This window comes from Somniosus microcephalus, chromosome 18 (genome assembly GCF_052327205.1).
Source record: "Somniosus microcephalus isolate GS21.2 chromosome 18, FLI_Smic_1.0, whole genome shotgun sequence".
NCBI lineage: Eukaryota > Metazoa > Chordata > Chondrichthyes > Squaliformes > Somniosidae > Somniosus > Somniosus microcephalus.
The window spans coordinates 9,402,727-9,422,365 of NC_141004.1; the positions used below are offsets into that span (position 1 = coordinate 9,402,727).

At 45.2% G+C, this 19,639-nt stretch overlaps 1 protein-coding gene across 2 annotated transcripts in view; it reads right to left on the minus strand.

Annotated features, from left to right (window-relative positions):
- Positions 1-19,639, minus strand: part of capza1b (capping actin protein of muscle Z-line subunit alpha 1b) — a 50,550-nt gene that overhangs the window by 16,118 nt on the left and 14,793 nt on the right. Inside the window, exons 2-3 of one of the 2 annotated variants that reach the window (XM_086011028.1) lie at positions 10,455-10,518; positions 6,192-6,243 (exon numbers count right to left, since the gene is read on the minus strand). In XM_086011028.1, coding sequence (XP_085867154.1) covers positions 6,192-6,243; positions 10,455-10,518 — 116 coding nt within the window. The remainder of the gene's footprint in view (positions 1-6,191; positions 6,244-10,454; positions 10,519-19,639) is intronic. The other variant, XM_086011029.1, reaches the window with a different exon arrangement.

The following is a 19,639-nucleotide window of genomic DNA, read 5'->3' on the forward strand; positions in this document are numbered from 1 at the left end:
TTTTTGTAGAAGAAAATTATGATGCAGTCGGCATGTTGAGAGACATTAAGAGGTAAAAAGATGAGCAAGACTGTAACGAGTGGAGCAAAAGGAAAATACTTTCATTTCTATAGCACCTTTCATGACCTCAGGGCATCCCAAAGCGCTTTAAAGCCAATGAAGTACTTTTGAAGTGTAGTCACTGTTGTAATGTAGGAAACGTGGCAGCCAATTTGCACACAGCAAGCTCCCACAAGCAGCAATGCGATAATGACCAGATTTTTTTTTTTTTTTTTTTTTTTTAAATGTTGATTGAGGGATAAATATTGGCCAGGACACTGGGGAGAACTCTTCTCCCATTCTTCAAAATAGTGCCGCGGGATCTTTTACGTCCACCTGAGAGCAGACGAGGCCTCGGTTTAATGTCTCATCCGAAAGACGGCACCTCCGACAGTGCGGCACTCCCTCAAAACTGCACTGGGAGTGTCAGCCTAGATCTTTGTGCTCAAGTCTCTGGAGTGGGGTGTAAACCCACAACCTTCTGACTCAGAGGCGAGGGTGCGATCCACTGAGCCACAGCTGACATTATCTAAATTCTTATGTCCATACTTATAATGCAACCTGCCCATGTAAACGTGCCACATTGTAATTACATCAGCCAGCCTGTGGTGGTGCTGTAGCGCCTCAATTTTTCATTTCCCAGGTCCTCTGCGTGTACTGCAGAGAAACTCCTATGTTGCAACCAACTGTACATCTCTGCTTCCCAAATTGTTATGTTTTGTTGAAGTATTATACAACCAGGACAGTGTATGACTTCAAAAATAGGGGTTGATTTAAACCTGTGCACTCTAGTCCAATCAACCGAGGTCTGACTTCAAGGCGGAAACTGACTTGTAAATTGAAAACGGTGAATGCTGGATTCAGAACAGCTAGCTCCTTAGTTTGCAAGATTGTTCACTGAGCCACAATAACGCGCTCTCAAATCAAAGCAATAGAGCAATCTCCCAGACATCAAGCCATGCTGACTGTTCACGGCTCTTCTATACACATCAAAGTAGATGCAGGGGGGCTGTTTCCCCTGGCTGGGGATTCAAGAATTAGGGGGCATAGTCTCAGAATAAAGGGTCAGCCATTTAGGACTGAGATGAGAAGAAATGTCTTCACTCAAAGGGTTGTGAATCTTTGGAATTCTCTACCCCAGAGGGCTGTGGATGCTCAGTCGGGCTGAGGAAACACTTCAAGGACACCCTCAAAGCCTCCTTGAAAAAGTGTAACATCCCCACTGTCACCTGGGAATCCCTGGCCCAAGACCGCACAAAGTGGAGGAGAAGCATCCGGGAAGGCGCCGAACACCGAGTCTCTTCGCCGGGAGCAAGCGGAAGCCAAGCGCAGGCAGCGCACGTCAACCCAAGCACCCCACACCCACCTGCCCCTTCAACCACCGTCTGCCCCACCTGTGACAGAGACTGCAGGTCCCGCATTGGACTCATCAGTCACCTGCGAACTCATTTTTAATGTGGAAGCAAGTCATCCTCGGTTCCGAGGGACTGCCTAAGAGAGAAGATATTCAAGGCAGTGACAGATTATTGGATACCAAGGGACTCGAGGGATATGGGGGTAGTGCAGGTAGGTGGAGTTGAGGTAGATCAGCCATGATCTTATTGAATGGTGGAGCAGGCTCAAGGGCCCATATGGCCTACTCCAGCTCCTAATTCTTTTGTTCTTAAAGTAGAACTTTAAAAGAGGATTCCATCCACAACTGCTGATACTTTTCAACCGCACACAGTCTGTGTTCCACCTCTTGGAAAAATTAAGTATAACATAGCAGCACCTATTGGTTTCGGTACACTATTCCCAAGAATATGGCAAGTCAGAGCACAGACTATTACGTTGTGTCAGCTCTACCTTAGAAATGGTTTGAAGTGACCGATCTCATGAGCAGTTAGTCATCATACGCTCAGTTTTCCTTCTGGGTTAAAACAAACCCGGGTGTATTTAAAAAAATAAATATACTCAAGGCTAATGCCCAAAAGTATTCCGTTAAAATATAACTCATTACAGAATCTTAAATTACAAATGAAAGATTTGAGCACCAATGGTAATAATAAAGGTTTCCTGTATTTCAAAGATCAGAGGCGAGAAACAGCAGCTTAAAACAATGGGGGGGAAGGAAAGAGAATCAATATTGTAATCAGTGGAATTGATGTGGGGCCAGACGGTCACGATGGTGCACAGCACTACTGGAAGTAACTCCAGGGCAGTACCGTTTCAATGTAATCACAGACCATCAGTTCATCTGTCCAGAATGACCTTCACGCCAGCCCTCCACCACAGCACCTATTTGTTTCTTAAATGTTTCCAACATTTTACCCCTCCATTACTCTTACCTGGGGATCCATTCCATGTATCGATCACTCTGTGAAAAGCTTCCCATCAGTTCTAACTTAGCCTAAACACGAGGCCCAATGTTCCGCCTAAGGCGCATGGCTGCGCAGCGATCGGGCGGTCCCGTGCAGGCCGCTCACCAGCTGGAGACGCGGAGAGATACCCCGCGCATGCTCGGCTGCGCTGCAAATTTAAAGGGCCCGCGCAGGAGGGAAAAAATTAGAGGGGACATTGATGAGGCCCCTATTCTTGGTGCAATACAAGACCAGTACGTACCCCATAAAGGTACAGGCGCCACTTGTGTAGTTAAGCAATCATGGTCAACAAATGAGGCAAGAGACAGTAGTATCAAGCTAAAAGAAAAGCTGGAAATCCAGCAAACTGGGAGAGCTATAAAAAGCAACAAAGGGATATAAAGAAAATGAGGTTCAAAAAAAGATTAAAAAACATGCAAGGGATATCAAAGCTAACAGAAAACATTAATATATTAAGAGACAGAGTGGTAAAGGGGAATGTGGGCTCATTAAAGACAGATGCAGGCAAGACTTTAATGAAGGAAATGGCAGACTTGTTAAATGAAATCTTTGTACCTATTTCACAGTGGAGGAAGAGGACAAAATACCAGCAGCAGAAGGGAACCTATTAAGAAGTCAAGAAATAAAAGAAAGAAAAGACTTGCATTTATATAGCACCTTTCACGACCTCGGGACATCTCAAAGCACTTTCGAGCCAATTAAGTACTTTTTTTTTTTTTGGAGTGTAGTCACTGTTGTAATGTAGGAAACGCGGCTGCCAATTTGCGCACAGCAAGCTCCCACAAACAGCAATGTGATATTGACCAGATAATCGGTTTGTGATGTTGGTTGAGAGATAAATATTGGCCCCAGGACACCAGGGAGAACTCCCCCTGCTCCTCTTCTAAATAATGCCGTGGGATCTTTTACGACCAACTGAGGGGGCAGACGGGGCCTCGGTTTAACGTCTCATCTGAAAAACGGCACCTCAGACAGTTATGGGGAGCAGCTTAGTGGAAATAATACAATTAAAAAAAAAAAAAATAGTAATGGAGAAAATAATGGGACACCAGATAGACAAATCTCCATGGCTGGCGTGCTTCACCCCAGGGTATTAAAAGGTTAGGAAATTGCAGATACATTAGTCATAATTTTCCAAACTTTCTAGACTGTGGATTGGATAGGAAAAATGCACATATCACTCCATTATTTAAAAAAGGGGGGGGGGGGGCAGGGGGAGAGAGAAATGAGGAAACTACATCCTGTCAATTTAACATCAATTGTGGGGAAGTTATTGGATTCTATCATCAGAGCGAGTGACTGAGCACTTGGACAAATCAACTGATCAAAAAGAATCAGCATGGATTGAGGAGGTCACTAGCATGGTGGACAGGGAGAGTGTCTACGGATGTTCTCTATAGCGACTTCAAGAAGGCATTTGATAAGGAGCCGCACAACAGAATTTTAGCAAAAATGAGGGTGCTTGGAATTGGAGGTAACCTTGTGACATGGGTTTGAAATTGGTTGGGAGGGTGGAGAGAGAGTAGGATTCGCTCTCTAATTTGCAGGGTGTGACAAGTCGTGTTCCCCAGGGGTCTGTACTGGGGCCTCAGCTTTTCATTATATACATTGATGATTTGGATGAAGGAAGAGAGAGCTGCATATGCAAGTTTTGCAGAGAACACCAAGTGTGGATGGGAGGAGGAAGTTGCAAAGGAACACAGGCTAAGTGAGTGGGCAAATCTATGGCAGATAGAGTTCAATGTGGGAAAGTGTGAGGTAATCCATTTTGGATTTGAGAAAGACAAATCGAAATATTTTCTTAATGGTGAGAGACGAGGAGCAGTGGGATTTAGATGTCAGTGTAGACAAATCACAAAGCTAGTGCACAGGTACAAAAAGCAATCAAAACTGCTAATGGAATGTTGACCTATATCTCAAGATTGGAATTCAAAAGTGAGGAAGAGATGCTTCAGTTTCACAGAGTCTTAGTCAGACCCCACCTGGAGTACTGTGCTGGGCACCAACCTTTGGAAGAGATATTGGCCATGGAAGGAGAACAGCAGAGATTTACCAGAATACCAGGGCTTAAAGGGCTAATGGGGGACAGGTTGTAGAAAGTTGGCTCAAGTTCAGAAGGTTGAGGGGTGATCTAATTGAGGTTTTTAAAAATGATAAAAAGGATTTGGTAGGGCAGTTACAGAGAAACTATTTCGTCTGGTGGGGGAATCCAGAACAAGAGGGCATTATCTTAAAATTAGAGCCAGGCTATATAGGAGTGACATCAGGAAGAGTTTATTCCTAGGCAAAGGGGAAGTGGAAATCTGGAACTCCGCTTCCCCAAATGCTGTGGATGCTGGGTCAATTGAGATTTGCAAGACAGATTGATAGATTTTTGTTGGGTGAGGGTACCAAAAGATATGGAACAAAGGCAGGTAAATGGAGTTAAAATACAGCTCAGCCATGATCTAATTGAATGGCGGAACAGGCTCGAGGGGCTGAAAGCCTACTCCTGTTCCTGGTTTCAATGCCCTTGCAGTTTAATGTAACTTTCTAGATTAACCTTTTCCGATCTTGTATACCTTTACGGGTCACCTCTCAGACAGCCCAAGTTTCTCCAGTTTTTCATTGGAACTTGAGATCTCCAACACAAGGGATCAACATTATGACTCTTCTCTGCACTGCTTCGATGCTTGAATGTCTCGCTTGTGTCAGTGACCAGAGCTGGACACAGTACTCTAGGTGTGGTCTGACCAGAACTCTCTACAGTTTGATCATGACTGCCTCAACACAGATGTGTCCCAGGGGAAAAGAGTTTGAAAAGAAAACAATTCATGTCAAAATAAAAATTATGGTATTTTTACTTGAATGTTTTAACATTAAAAAACATCTCCCTCCCATAATTTGTACTGCGATCGAACTCAGTCCAAACACACCCCCGCCCCCCCAGGTCTCTAGTTCCCTAAATATAAATAGAAATTTAAACATAAATAGTGGGAATTTGAGATAAAGTCAGAAAATGCTGGAAATACACAACGTTCATCAGCATTTTAAAGAGAAAGAAGGTCCCACTTAAAATGTCATCTCTCTTTCAGATGCCGACTGACGTGTCCTGCATTGCTCACTTTTGCCTTTAAGTTTCTTGTTGGAAGATTTTGATTGGACCTTAGTTTCTCAATCACAAGTCCCAAATCTTAACTGATCAACAGGGTTCAACTGTTCAACATTGACTCAAACCGATGACGGTGACACAGTGAATCCTGAGTAAAGATGTCAGGATTTCACAATTATCCGGCTTGAAATGTGTCTCCAGCACATCACCTATCTAGACCTCCAAATCAGCAACAGAATTAAAAACATTGTTCTTGAACAACAGATAGAGCAGTGATTTAAGCCACTCTTTCACCCCTTAAAGCAAAGTTCACACCCAGCCCAGACTCTAATTGAAAGGCTCCTCAGCAAAAATATTCTGAAGCATTTTCAAATCAGTTTCAAGTGGCCACACGTCCACAGAATACTACTACTCAAATTAGCACTCTGACAAATGCTCCTCCAACCTGCAGAATGAGACCTGCTGGGGAGGTAAACGGAAATGTCACACTGGTGCAGTAGGAATACTCGAGGCTGGGGCAATGTAAAGTGGTCTCTATCCTGCATGTGCCTGATCTGGAGGTGCCGACCCAACATCTAACCCCAAGGGTACTCGATGTTGAGGAGAGTGGGTGTAAAGAACACAAATACTATCTCACACCTTGACGGGTACAATTCACTCAACATGAAAAAGCATCTTGTGAGCTTAAAAAGGAGACTTACTGAACAGTTGCTTCCTTGAGAAGACCGTCATTATTCATTAGTACACGCACATCTGGAAATCAAGAACATTTTACAAAATCAGAACAGCCGATCATTCAAACCTGTAATTGGAGAAAATAAAGTTACTCAAAAATAAAGATTTATTGATGACTGCATAATTAATTCACAAATCGTACAGTACAGTTAGCACCCATTAATTTAAAGTTGTTTAATTCAAATTACTAGTTTTTTTTTTAAGTGCCAAAAATGACTTGAACCAACAGGAGCGGACTCTGGTGACACCATCTTAGGAATCCTGGGCTCGCAGCAGCTTGCTTGAAAACTGCAGAAAAAATTGGAACAGATCAAACGTTTCCTATCATTGTTAAACATCGCTGCCCAAACAACTCACGGGGTGTCTGAACAGAGGATCTGCCAACTGAACATTGCCAGATTCACAGCAAGATTGCTGCACAAAGACTCTTGGTAACATGTTAAAATAATCAACAATGCTGGCTCAACCTCTGAATAGTTATTAGATCACCAGTAAAGCACAAGTTCAGATTATAAAAGGAAGTTCACAGTCTATAAAGAAAGAAAGTATTTATGTGCAATTTACTCCTGATACAGTAATAAGCAGTTTCTGCCCAAAATAATTATCCAGTATTTTTTTTAAAAACTAATTGTATTAAAATTGTACAGAAGCCCTTTTAAGCACAATTAAAATTAGAATGAAGCAAGTTAAGTGACTAAGTTTACAGGAGGAGACACTAGAGTCTCATCGCATCCTCAGGAAATTTCCCAAAGGTCTTCATAGCCAACAGATTACTTTTGAAGTGCAGTCACTTTGTAGGCAAGCACCACAGATAATGTGGGAAGCAAGGCCCCACAAACAGCAAGTGAATGAATAAGCGGTTTTTGGTGTTGTTGATCAAGAGGGGAACATTGGCCAGAACACTGGGAGAGCTCCCCTCGAACAGCGCCATGGGATCTTTACATTAGCCCGAGATGGCAGATCAGGGCCTCGGTTTGATGCCTCACCTGAAAAGACGGCACCACCGATAATGCAGCCCTCCCTCAGTGCTCCACCGAAGTTCTGGAGTGGGGCTTGAATCCACAACTCCTGACTGACCAAGCTAAGCAAACGTTGTACGAACAACCCTTCCCTTTCAGATGCTGACTGAGGTGTTGTGCATTTCCTGCATTTGTTTTTAATTTCAGCTATAGTTTTGTACATATCAAATATTGTATGCATCAGATTCTTCAGCTTTTTCCACATGAAGTTAATATACACCAACTTTATCACCAATTAGCTTTGGTTGGCTAATTCAATTGCCCTCAAGACAACTTGACTGAGGGTAAGTGCATCGAATAGCACAGAATTCCAGCTGAGCAGCTAATTACTAGATTTTCTACTGGATTTAAGCTCATTCGTACTACAGTGTCACAGGAAATAAATGAACCTTTGTCTATGACTGGATAGACAAGAGTGGAACCAGGCAAGGCCAATCCCACTCAGCTGGACAATGGAGGAAGGTCATTACATAAGAATGCAACAAATAGGAGGAGTAGGCCATTCGGCCCCTCGAGCCTTCTCAGTCATCCAATAAGATCATGGCTGATCATTGACCTTAACTCCACATGCCTCGATTCCTTTACTGTCCAAATAGCGAGAGAATTCACAACCCTCTGAGTGAAGAAATTCCTCATCTCAGTCCGAAATGGCTGACCCCTTATTCTGAGACTGTGACCTCTGGTTCTAGACTCTTGAGCCAAGGGAAAGCAGCCTCTCAGCATCTACCCCACCAGGCCCTCTCAGAATCTTTGGAGGAGGATGGCGTATACAACTGTGTCAAAGGCTGCAGACAGGCCGAGAAGGATGATGAGGGATTATGCACTACGGTCACAGTTGCAAGGGATGTCATTTGTGACTTCGATTAGGGCCATTTCAGTGTCAACGGCAGGGCAGAAACCTGACTGAGGAGGTACAAATAGATTTGGGAGGGAACAGATGTTAGGTTGGAGATGGAGTGGTAGTTTACAAGGTCAGGCCAGAGGTTTTTTTTTTTTTTTTTTTTTTTTTTTTTGGAGAAGGGCGGTGATGACGGCGGATTTGAAAGTGAGGGGAACAGCACCTGAGGAGAGGGAACCATTTACAATATCAGCTAGCATGGGGGCCAAGAAGGGAAGTGGGGTGGTCAGCCGTTTACTGGAATAGGATCAAGAGAACAGGTGGGTCTCATGGACAAGATGAGCTCAGAGGGTGTGAGGGGAGATAGGAGAGACACTAGTGAAAGACGAGAGTTCAGGGCTCGGGCAGGAGGGACGCAAAGGCAGCTGGTCTCAATCTTAGTGACAGAAGTTCATGAGCTCCTCGCGCTTGTTGTTGGCGGGGAGGAGGGAAGGGGCAGGGAGAGGGGTTTAAGGAGACAATTCGTAGTGGAGAAATGCCGCCGGGGGGGGAGGAGGGGGGGGGAGAAAGGGGTATCTTTGCATTCCAGGATGATCCTGGAGTCGTGAGCAGTTTTGGCAGAGGAGAGGAGGGCTTGATGATTCAATCGTAACATCAAAAGTGAATTGGATAAATACTTGAAGGGAATATATTATACAAACACACACACACAGGGCTATAGGGAAAGAGCTGGGGGAGTGGGATTAATTGGATAGCTCTACCAAAGAGCCAACACAGGCAGGATGGGCTGAATGGCCTTCTTCTGTGCTGTATCATTCTATGATTCTAAGATGTCCTAATCTGTGATTGAGGTGAGGGGGAGAGAGACAGGATTTAACAGCGTGAATGCAGCTCCTGGACTCTGAATTAAAAGACCAATATAAAAGCAGCTTAAATCATATAGGAAAGATGATTAGTCAGTCATTTGTAATTTTTTTTATAGCAAGACATTTTATTAAATAAAGTGCTCATTTAGCAACATCCTAGTCCGGGCCATTACTGCTGCCCCGAGTAAGATCCGCTAACTCAGTGCAGACCACGGATTAATCTTGGGACCTGTTCCTGGGACTAGGGACAGGGTCACTGGCAAGGCTTGGAAGCTAAGCAGAGCCAGGCCAGGTTAGGTTAGTACCTGGAGGGGTGGCTATCAGGGAAGACCAGGTGCAGAAGGTCACGGAAGGAGCCCCGAGGAGGAGCGGCTGGTGAGTAGGCCCGGGCGTTGGGCTGAAGATTGTCGGACAGGAGGAATGGTGGAAATGGAATGGCGGCGCGCACAGACGCAGCGGCTTTGCTTCTCCCAGGACGGTGCTATTTACGTTTAATGTTAATGTTATTTGTACTGGACTCATGGGAGCTTGCAAGATCACATTTCATTGTTCATGTACTTGTACAATGACAATAAAGTTGAATTATTATTATATTTACTGGTGCAGTTAGGGTGGTTCAAACCATAGCCCATGGACTATATACAACCCGAGCCCTGGAAATCCAAGCAACTCAGGCCTATTTCTCATTCTGGTCACCATATTATAAAAAGGATATGGAGGCACTGGGTGCAAAAAAGATTTACATGGATATACCAGAAATGTGAGGTTATACCCATCAGGAAAGGATGAACAGGCTGGGTCTCTTTTCTCTTGAAAAAAGGCAGCTGAGGGGTGACTTAATAGAGGTCTTTAAAATTATGAAAGGTTTTGACAGAGTGGATACAGAGAGAATGTTTCCACTTGTGGGGAAGAGCAGAACTAGAGGCCATCAATATAAGATAGTCACCAAGAAATCCAATAGGGAATTCAGAAGAAACTTCTTTACCCAGAGAGTGGTGAGAATGTGGAACTCGCTACCACAGGGAGTGGTTGAAGAGAATAGTATAGATGCATTTAAGGGGAAGCTAGATAAGCACATGAGGGAGAAGGGAATAGAGGGTTACGCTGATAGATTGAGAGGAGGAAAGACGGGAGGAGGCTCGAATGGAGCATAAACGCCAGCAAGGACTGGTTGGGCCGAATGGCCTGTTGCTGTGCTGTATATCCTATGGAATCCTATTTGTCTTCATTGGCCTGGAGACTTAGAGGGCTCACTGCTCCCTAATTAATCATAAATTGTAGCACCAATAACCGAGAGTATCTGCAGGTTGAAGTACGTAAACATTAGTGGGAACATTATTTCCAGGTTGCACGGTATAAACCGAAACAACCCTTCAGCACGAGGCCAGCGGAAGAGTTATGATAATACTTCGCAATGACATAGAACATACGGTGGCCTTACAATCACAATCAGCAATTCGGAAGTCACCGAGGTCAGGAAAAAGCTGGCCACTTTCATTCACTCACCGTTAAATACTTCATTGAACTCCCCTGGCGGTGCATGCATGATGAAGTTGGTGGCTATGTGCACCTAGAATCAAAACAGAAACTCACATGTTTAGTGATGCTGGGCTTTTCCCACAATACACAAGATGACAGCAAGCAGGGCAGATCAGCCAGCTCAGAAAGCGGTTTCGGGCCACATTGAGGGCCTTCTGCCCCAGCACTCTTTCTCCAAGCGCATCAAGTTACCACTAAGCAGGAGTCCCAGGATACAATCCTACATCATGAGTATTGTGCATAGTTTTGGTCTCATCAGAGGGACGATATACCTGCCTTAGAGGGGGTACAGCGAAGGTTCACTAGATTGATTCCTGGGATGAGAGGGCTGTCCTATGATGAGAGATTGAGTAGAATGGGCCGATACTCTCTGGAGTTTAGAAGAATGAGAGGTGATCTCATTGAAACATGTAAGATTCTGAGGGGGATTGACAGGGTAGATGCTGAGAGGTTGTTTCCCCCTGGTTGGAGTGTCTAGAACTAGGGGGCACAGTCTCAGGATAAGGGGTCGGCCATTTAAGACTGAGATGAGGAGGAATTTCTTCACTCAGAGGGTTGTGAATCTTTGGAATTCTCAACCCTAAAGGGCTGTGGATGCTGAATTGTTGAGTATATTTAAGGCTGAGATCGATAGATTTTTGGTCTCTAGGGGAAATCGAGGGATATGGAGATCAGGCAGGAAAGTGGAGTTGAGGTCGAAGATCAGCCATGATCATATTGAATGGCGGAGCAGGCTCGAGGGGGCTGTAGGGCCGACTCCTGCTCCTAATTCTTCTGTCATGTCATCTCAGATGCTGACTCTGCTCGTTAGGATACAATTACAAACCGGCCTCCCCGTCCTGTGATTATCCTCCCTGCAGGAGCCTAGACAGTAAGTGGCCTCATGGAGGGCATCAGGGCCAGGCTGATCACAGCTGCAGCAGTGTCTTTCACATCCCTAGAACACCCCAAAGCACTTTACAACCAATTAATTACTTTGGAAATGTACCCTGTTTGGTAGGCTAACGTGCTGGTAAATTAACAAGTACAGAAAAATATACAGAATCCAAGACACTGGTCACAGCACGAAACCAAAATCTGACGACCTTGCAGATCTCAGCCTGAAAACTATGGCATAAGAGGTCTGTGACACGCCATTAGGGAAGTGTGATTAGAAGGTGCAGTGTTTCAAAATGGATCTAGGAAGTGTGTTCTGGGTCATTTCCACTCTCAATTAGCTAGAGAATGTATCCGCGGTCATACGTAGCAAACAGGACTAAAGGTCCTGAATTGAGTCAGTTAATTTGAGCTGAGGCGATCTCGCGGACTATGGGCTGGGGAAGGAGAAAATTAATGGGCAAGGGTTTCTAAAGAGGAAAAATGGCAAATGCTGCTATAACTGAAAGCGCAGCAAGTACACAGAGCAGTCAGTGTGTATAAGAGAGACAAGTGTGTAAAAGAGCTTTTGCTCTTTGCCTTCAGTCTGATGAAGGGCACACAGTCAAACAGCAAGGGTTTCTGCTTCTAAGTTGTCACCATCGGAACAAAAGACTTGCATTTCTATAGCGCCTTTCACGACCACTGGACATCCCAAAGCGCTTTACAGCCAATGAAGTACTTTTGCAGTGTAGCCACTTGTAATGTAGGAAATGCGGCAGACAATTTGCACACAGCAAGCTCCCACAAACAGCAGTGATAATGACCAGATAATCTGTTTTAGTGATGTTGATTGAGGGATAAATATTGGCCCCAGGACACTGGGGAGAACTCCCCTGCTTCTCCTCTTCGAAGAGGAAGAGAATATGGAGATGATCAGAGGTACAAAATGTATTGTTCAGATTTAGTGCCAGCTTGGCTCAGTTGGTAGGCACTCGCACCAGAGTCCAAAGGCTGTAGGCTCGAGTCTCACTCCGAGACTTGAGCACATAAGCTAGGCTGACATTCCAGCGCTGCACTGTCGGAGGTGCCGTCGTTTTGATGCTCACAGATTCACTCCATGTTGCTCGGTGTACTGACCAATAGGTTGTATTTCCCCACGCCCCCCCAACTCTACTTCAAACAAAAAGGGTTTATCATCAATCAGGCAACCTGATAACAAACTAAGGAAGCTCAGCTCAAGACAGCAGTCATCGTTTCAAGTGGACTATAGCCAGGATTTAAAGTCTTGGATTCCCAAAGAAAAAGAATGTATTTCCCCCCCCACCCATGGAGCAGAAAGCAAGAACTCCTCAATTACAGGCCAGAACCTCTGGCAGCCAAATTAATAATCTCTTAAACCACTTGCCTCATGAAAAATACTCCTCCTCATAATACATCAACTTGTTAAAATAATTGGAGCCAGATGAAATGGAACTTTAGATGGTCAACATCCGACCAGATTCGAATAGGCAGCTACAGAGGTCAACTGACGACGACGGGCATTGGCTGGAGTTCTCTGTCCATGGAATAGGGGGAAAACATTATCCATGGGTTGGGCAAGCTCAGAAGCTGAAAGCTGCAGCCATTATGTGGTTTTCAGACATGAGAAGCTTAGGACAAATGTAAGCTTTTGTCAGGATCACTGTGAGTCTCTTGCCCGCCCCATCCCCATCTTTCACCTTGAATCTCCTTTAAGGATCAAATCACACTGGGGCACTGACAATCCTCCAATACTTTGCCCGAGTGGCCATCTTTAAAGTAAAAACTTAAATAGGCCATTCAATTATTGAAGGCGGCATCACAATGGAGTTTGACTCCAACCCCTCATTCGCACGCGCGCACAATGTGTACTAGGGGATCACTGGACAGCAATCCAAAGCAGAGGTGGAACCAGTAGGAAAGGAACCCTATCAAAAGGCAGAATAAGTAGAAAACTACAAGTTAAATATTTCCACAGTATCTAGGCCACCACCCCCACCCCCCCCCGGTCTGGAGGTCCCATGCTGGCCGCTCGCTGGCTTTTAAATGGAAAAAAAAAACACGCATGCGCGATAATTTGAATGGGCCGCGCACCCCCCCAAAAAAAGTTAGCAGGAACATTGGCTACCTGTGCACTTTCAAATCCGAAAATGGTGCTTAGCGACGGGGAACTTCGGGAAGACAACTTCAAGTACAACTTTAAAAATTTTTTTTTTTTATCATTCTCGGGATGCGGGCGTTTTTGCCATTTATTGCCCATCCCCAAGAAGGTGGTGGTGGGCCGCCTTCTGATGACGGTTTCACACCAACATGACTGACTCTTAACTGCCCCTCCCCTCCGAAGTGGCCTAGCGAGACAATCATGTTAGTGTGGGACTGGAGACACATGTAGGCCCAGACCGGGGAAGGGTGACCGGGAAAGTAGTGACTGGATCGGACAAAGTCAACATGGATTTACAAAAGGTAAATCATGCTTGACTAATCTACTGGAATTTTGAGGATGTAACTGGTAAAATAGATAAGGGAGAACCAGTGGATGTGGTGTATTTGGACTTTCAGAAGGCTTTCGATAAGGTCCCGCATAAGAGATTAGCGTGCAAAATTAAGGCACATGGGATTGGGGACAAGGTATTGACTTGGATAGAGAACTGGTTGGCGGACAGAAAGCAAAGAGTTGGAATAAACGGGTCATTTTCCGAGTGGCAGGCAGTGACTAGTGGGGTACCGCAAGGATCGGTGTCCTAGGACCCCAGCTGTTCACAATATATATTAATGATCTGGACGAGGGAATTGGATGTAATATCTCCAAATTTGCAGACGACACAAAGCTGGGCGGGAGGGTAAGCTGCGAGGAGGATGTCGGGAAACTCCAGTACGATTTGGACAGGTTGGGTGATTGGGCAGAAACATGGCAAATGCACTATAATGTGGATAAATGTGAGGTTATCCACTTTGGTGGCAAAAACAGGAAGGCAGATTATTATTTGAATGGCAATAGATTGGGAGAAGGGGAAGTGCAGAGAGACCTGGGTGTCCTTGTGCACCAGTCGCTGAAGGTAAGCATGCAGGTGCAGCAGGCGGTTAAGAAGGCAAATGGTATGTTGGCCTTCGTAGCAAGAGGGTTCGAGTACAGGAACAAGGATGTCTTGCTACAGTTGTCCAGGGCCTTGGTGAGACCACACCTTGAGTACTGTGTGCAGTTTTGGTCACCTTACCTGAGGAAGGACGTTCTTGCCATGGAGGGAGTGCAGCGAAGATTCACCAGGCTGATACCTGGGATGGCAGGAATGACGTATGAGGAGAGATTGTCGAGATTGGGCTTATACTCACTGGAGTTTAGAAGACTGAGAGGGGATCTCACCGAAACCTATAAAATTCTGTCAGGTCTGGACAGACTAGATGCAGGAAGGATGTTTCTGATGGCCGGGGAGTCCAGAACCAGGGGTCATAGTCTAAGGATAAGGGGTAAGCCATTTAGGACTGAAATGAGGAGGAATTTCTTCACCCAGAGAGTGGTGAACCTGTGGAATTCTCTGCCACAGAGGGCGGTGGAGGCCAGTTCATTAAATATATTCAAGAAAGAGTTGGATATATTTCTTGAGGCTAAAGGGATCAAGGGATATGGGGAAAAGGCAGGGACAGGGTACTGAATTTGGATGATCAGCCATGATCACATTGAATGGCAGAGCAGGCTCGAGGGGCCTGCTCCTATCTTCTAGGTTTCTATGTTTCTTGCCCTTAAAAAGGACATTCGGGAACCAGTTGGGTTTTTACGACAAGCCGATAGCTCCATGGTCACTTTTACCCAGACCAGCTTTTATTTACAGATTTTTTTTTAAAACCATAAATTGAATGCAAATTCTCAATCTGCCATGGTGCAATGTGAAGTCCATTCTCTGGATTATTAGTCCAGGCCTCTGGATTACTAGTCCAATAATTTAACCACTGCAGTACACTACCCACAATTTGCACAACTGCAATACTTAAAATGCTGAACTAGATTCCACAGCAGGTTTCCCCTGACAGCTGCACTTCTGCTTCCCCAAATGGCGGGTTTCATAACGGTCAGGTTCTCTGTGGAAGGCAACCTCACCCAAAGACCGTGTCTTCCGATGAAAAGATAGTGTGGAGGCAGCGTTTTGTTCACGGGGGCGGCGGGGGGAAGAAAGCAGCCGGGACTTAGGTTCATGTCAAGTGAGGAGACTGAAATCAGCAACGGTGCCACATTCCACTGCACACACCCTGCACTCTACTCCCACACAGGAAGTTTCATGCACAAGCCGATTATAAACTGCTTGCAGACAACCGAGTATTCACTGAGCTTCGCGCTCAACAGTTCCTCATCCTGTCCTGACATGACATGATTTTCCGCAGCCTTAAGCTCCTGAGCCTGCAAGTTAATCTGATGGTTGGAGAGTTCGAGCTTGTTGTAGGCTTATTGATACAATGACGAACCTCTCACAATTGTGCACTCACTCCTAGATGACCTAATGGGTAAAAAGTCTTACATTTATATAGCGCCTTTCGTGACCTCAGGACACCCCAAAGTGCTTCATAGCCAATTAAATACTTTTGAAGTGTAGTCACTTGTAATGTAGGATGTGTCAATTAGCGCACAGCAAGGTCCCACAAACAGCAATGTAATTAAGATCAGGTCATCTTTTTTGTGATGTTGGTTAAGGGATAAATATTGGCCAGGACATCGGGAGAACTCACCTGCACTTCTTCGAAATAGTGCCATGGGACCTTTTACATCCGCCCGAGGGGGCAGATGCGGCCTCTGCTTAAACTTCTCACCCGAAAGACGGCACCTCCGACAGTGCAGCACCCCATCAGCACTGCACTAGATTTTGTGCTCGAGTCTCTGGAGTGGGACTTGAACCTATGCTCTGCTGACTCAGGTCAAAAGCACGACCACTGAGCTATGGCAAGCACATGGATAGCAGACGGGGCAGGTAGGGTAAGTGACCAAAGGGAACAGCTGGGATTCCTATTCCTGATCTAGATCCAATGCTGGAAAGTCACATGTGGACACTGGGCAAAATAGGAATGCGCTCATCTGCGATGTCTCCAGCGCTAAATATCCCGTCAAAGCTGCCTAGCTCATGAAGAATGATCCCTTAGGTGAGGGTATTGCTGGAGAACATGCCAGGTGCCCTGCAAGAGCTAGCACCTGGAGGAGAGCGAGAGAAATAGGGGGCGGAATAAAAAGAGTGCATATGAGCAACAGAACACCAATCCTACACGTCTTTCAACACAAGTGCTGATATTTCAAACGGCATCGTGATTCTTGTCGGACTGACCAGCTTCTGAACAGAACAAGCCCCAGTGCCGGAGTAGGAGTATGGAAACCAATCTACTGCCTTTTTAAAAAATTAATTCATGGGATGCGGGCGTCACTGGCAACACCAGCATTTATTGCCCACGAGAAGGTGGTGGAGCGCCGCCTTCTTGAACTACTGCAGTCCGTGTGGTGAAGGTACTCCCACAGTGCTACTAGGGAGGGAGTTCCAGGATTTAGATCCAGTGACAATGAATGAATTGCGATATATTTGCAAGTCAGGATGGTGAGAGACTTGGAGGGGAACTTGGAGGTGATGGTGTTCCCATGCACCGGCTGCCCTTGTCCTTCTAGGCAGTAGACGTCCCGGGTTTGGGAGGTGCTGCTGAAGAAGCCTTGGCGTGTTGCTGCTGTGCATCTTGTAGATGGTACACACTGCAGCCACGGTGCGCCGGTGGTGGAGGGAGTGAATGTTTAAGGTGGTGGATGGGGTGCCAATCTGTGACTGTAATTAAAGATGTCACTGTCACCTTGAAGAATCTAATCAAACCCAACGCAAAATCAGAAGCTTTTCTTCCACCGAGCTTGGCAAAGACTGCTGTTTGTAAAATCTATTTTGCTATTTTTTTTCTCCGTCTTGGTATTGGGCTGTGGATATTACTCCCTTCATGATCTCACTGTGGCAAGTGTGCTCAGAGTTTCCCTTTCCTATCAGGATCTCTGTTCGCTGCTCGATAAATCTTGGTGAACAAAATGATGAGGGGCCTAGATAGAGTGGATAGGAAGGACCTATTTCCCTTAGCAGAGGGGTCAATAACCAGGGGGCATAGATTTAAAGTAATTGGTAGAAGGATTAGAGGGGAGTTGAGAAGAACTTTTTCACCCCGAGGGTGGTGAGGGTCTGGAACTCACTGCCTGAAAGGGTGGTGAAGGCAGAAACCCTCATCACATTTAAAAAGTACTTGGATATGCACTTGAAGTGCCGTAACGGACAGGGCTACGGACCAAGAGCTGGAGAGTGGGATTAAGCTGGGTGGCTCTTTGTCGGCCGGCCCAGACGCGATGGGCCGAATGGCCTCCTTCTGTGCCGTAAATTTCTATGATTCTATGATACTTTTCCGGGCGGCAGGGAAGAAATTTGGAATTTACCAAAAGGGGAATCTCAGATTAAAAACCCCACAGCCGGACACTCGTCGCTTCAGCAGTTGGGAAACCCACACATTACAGTATTGGGGAAGAATCAGGTCTAGGGTTTCTGCTCAGGCCTCTACCACGCAAGTTGTCTTGGTTTTAGGTATTCCCTACCTCTTAAAGTGACTTATTTATGTTGTTCCACAGTGGGGCAACTAAAAGAAAACACTAATTTATTAAAACCTTCAACTTTTACAATCCCAGCTCAAAATTCCTCAGCCACACCAATCCCAGCAACAAAGGCCACGGGTCACATTACAGAAGACATTTGATTTTTATGCCATTTCTATCAGGCTGAAAATTATTTGCACTGTAGAGAGTAAGACAACAGCAAACAACAACCCCACTCTACTGCAGCGAGAACATGATGGTGTACAACCCAACTCCACTGCAGAGTGTAACACGACAGAATAGAAGAACGTCGCCCCACTATAGTAACACAATAGTACACAAGAACCCCGTCCCACTAGAGTAACACGACAGAATACAACAACCCGTTCCACTGCAGTATAACATTGTGACACCATTCTAATACATCTAAAATGGGTAGTTTATATTAAAAATAGACTAGAGCGATTCGAATCCCACATGTACAAAGCTAGAATGTTAAGGCATTCAGCTACTGTACCCCAGTCATTTTTAAAATAGAACAGAGCTATGTTACCAGTTGGTGTATTTTACCAAACCCTTCTGCAAAATGCACAATACAGTAATGTTGAAAGTGCATAGCAGCAATTTTACCAGTTAATATTTTGACTTTGCGGTATCCAATTCTGCAGTTACCCTGGGCTTTTGGTACTGCATGATAGAAGTCAAGTTTAATCATTGTGTGACAGCAAGAATGACTCTTTTGCCCCCATGCACTAGTCCAAGGCCCACAAACATTAACCTTCACTACCGGCATGGCTGATATTTGACCAGCCCAGACACCTCATCAATGGGGCAGTGGACAGTAACTGGCATTCCTCGTTTATGTTGCACAAAGGGAGGGTATTTTCTCCCCCACTCATGCTGCGATATCGTTGCTCTCTATCACCTCATCCACGTGACCCTTCGTCCTGTGAGAGCACAAACCGCATGCGTTGACGAGCAGTCTGAAAGTGGGCAGTAGAATCAAGGCTGGCTTTGACTTCGCCCAGCGACCAAACACACTAGCCTAAAGTTTACGCTATTTTGTGTTGGTTTTACCAGCGCAATGCGCCCAAAATAGCAGAAAAGGTTGCGGAATTTTAAGCGCCAGTTACGTTCAGTGCAAATAGAGTTTTCGCGATCTTTTGCACTGGTTTAAAAATATCGCGTTGGAAGTCGGCCCCGCCCACAGCCCCAGATTGAATTACTCACAATGGTGAGTTTCCGCTAATTGCACCCATTTGCGGGCCTTCGAGGAGGCTTTTTAGATTAAGCTGTGGGGGGGGGGGGGGGGGGGGGTTGGCACAAAGGAAACTGTAGGCACATTAAAGCTTTTAAATATTAACATTTATACTATGAGTGCGAGTGCACACCAATGAAACTAGTGAATGATTCTGTATAATTTTTTAAGTCATTTAAGGCGATTTAAAATCGGGTTACTCACAGGTGGTGGACTAGACACATTAAAAACGCTTATTTTTTGTGATAAACCCATTTTCAGCTGTATTAATAAAACTGCACCAGGTTACCACTCAAACACATCAAGGAATATTTTTTAATGCAAGGATCAAAAATTAAACAATTACATTCTGTTACACTGCCCAATTGTGCTGGTTCTGCAAAGATTTTACATTCACGATATGCAAATGAATTTGAGTGGAAATTTGAACCATAA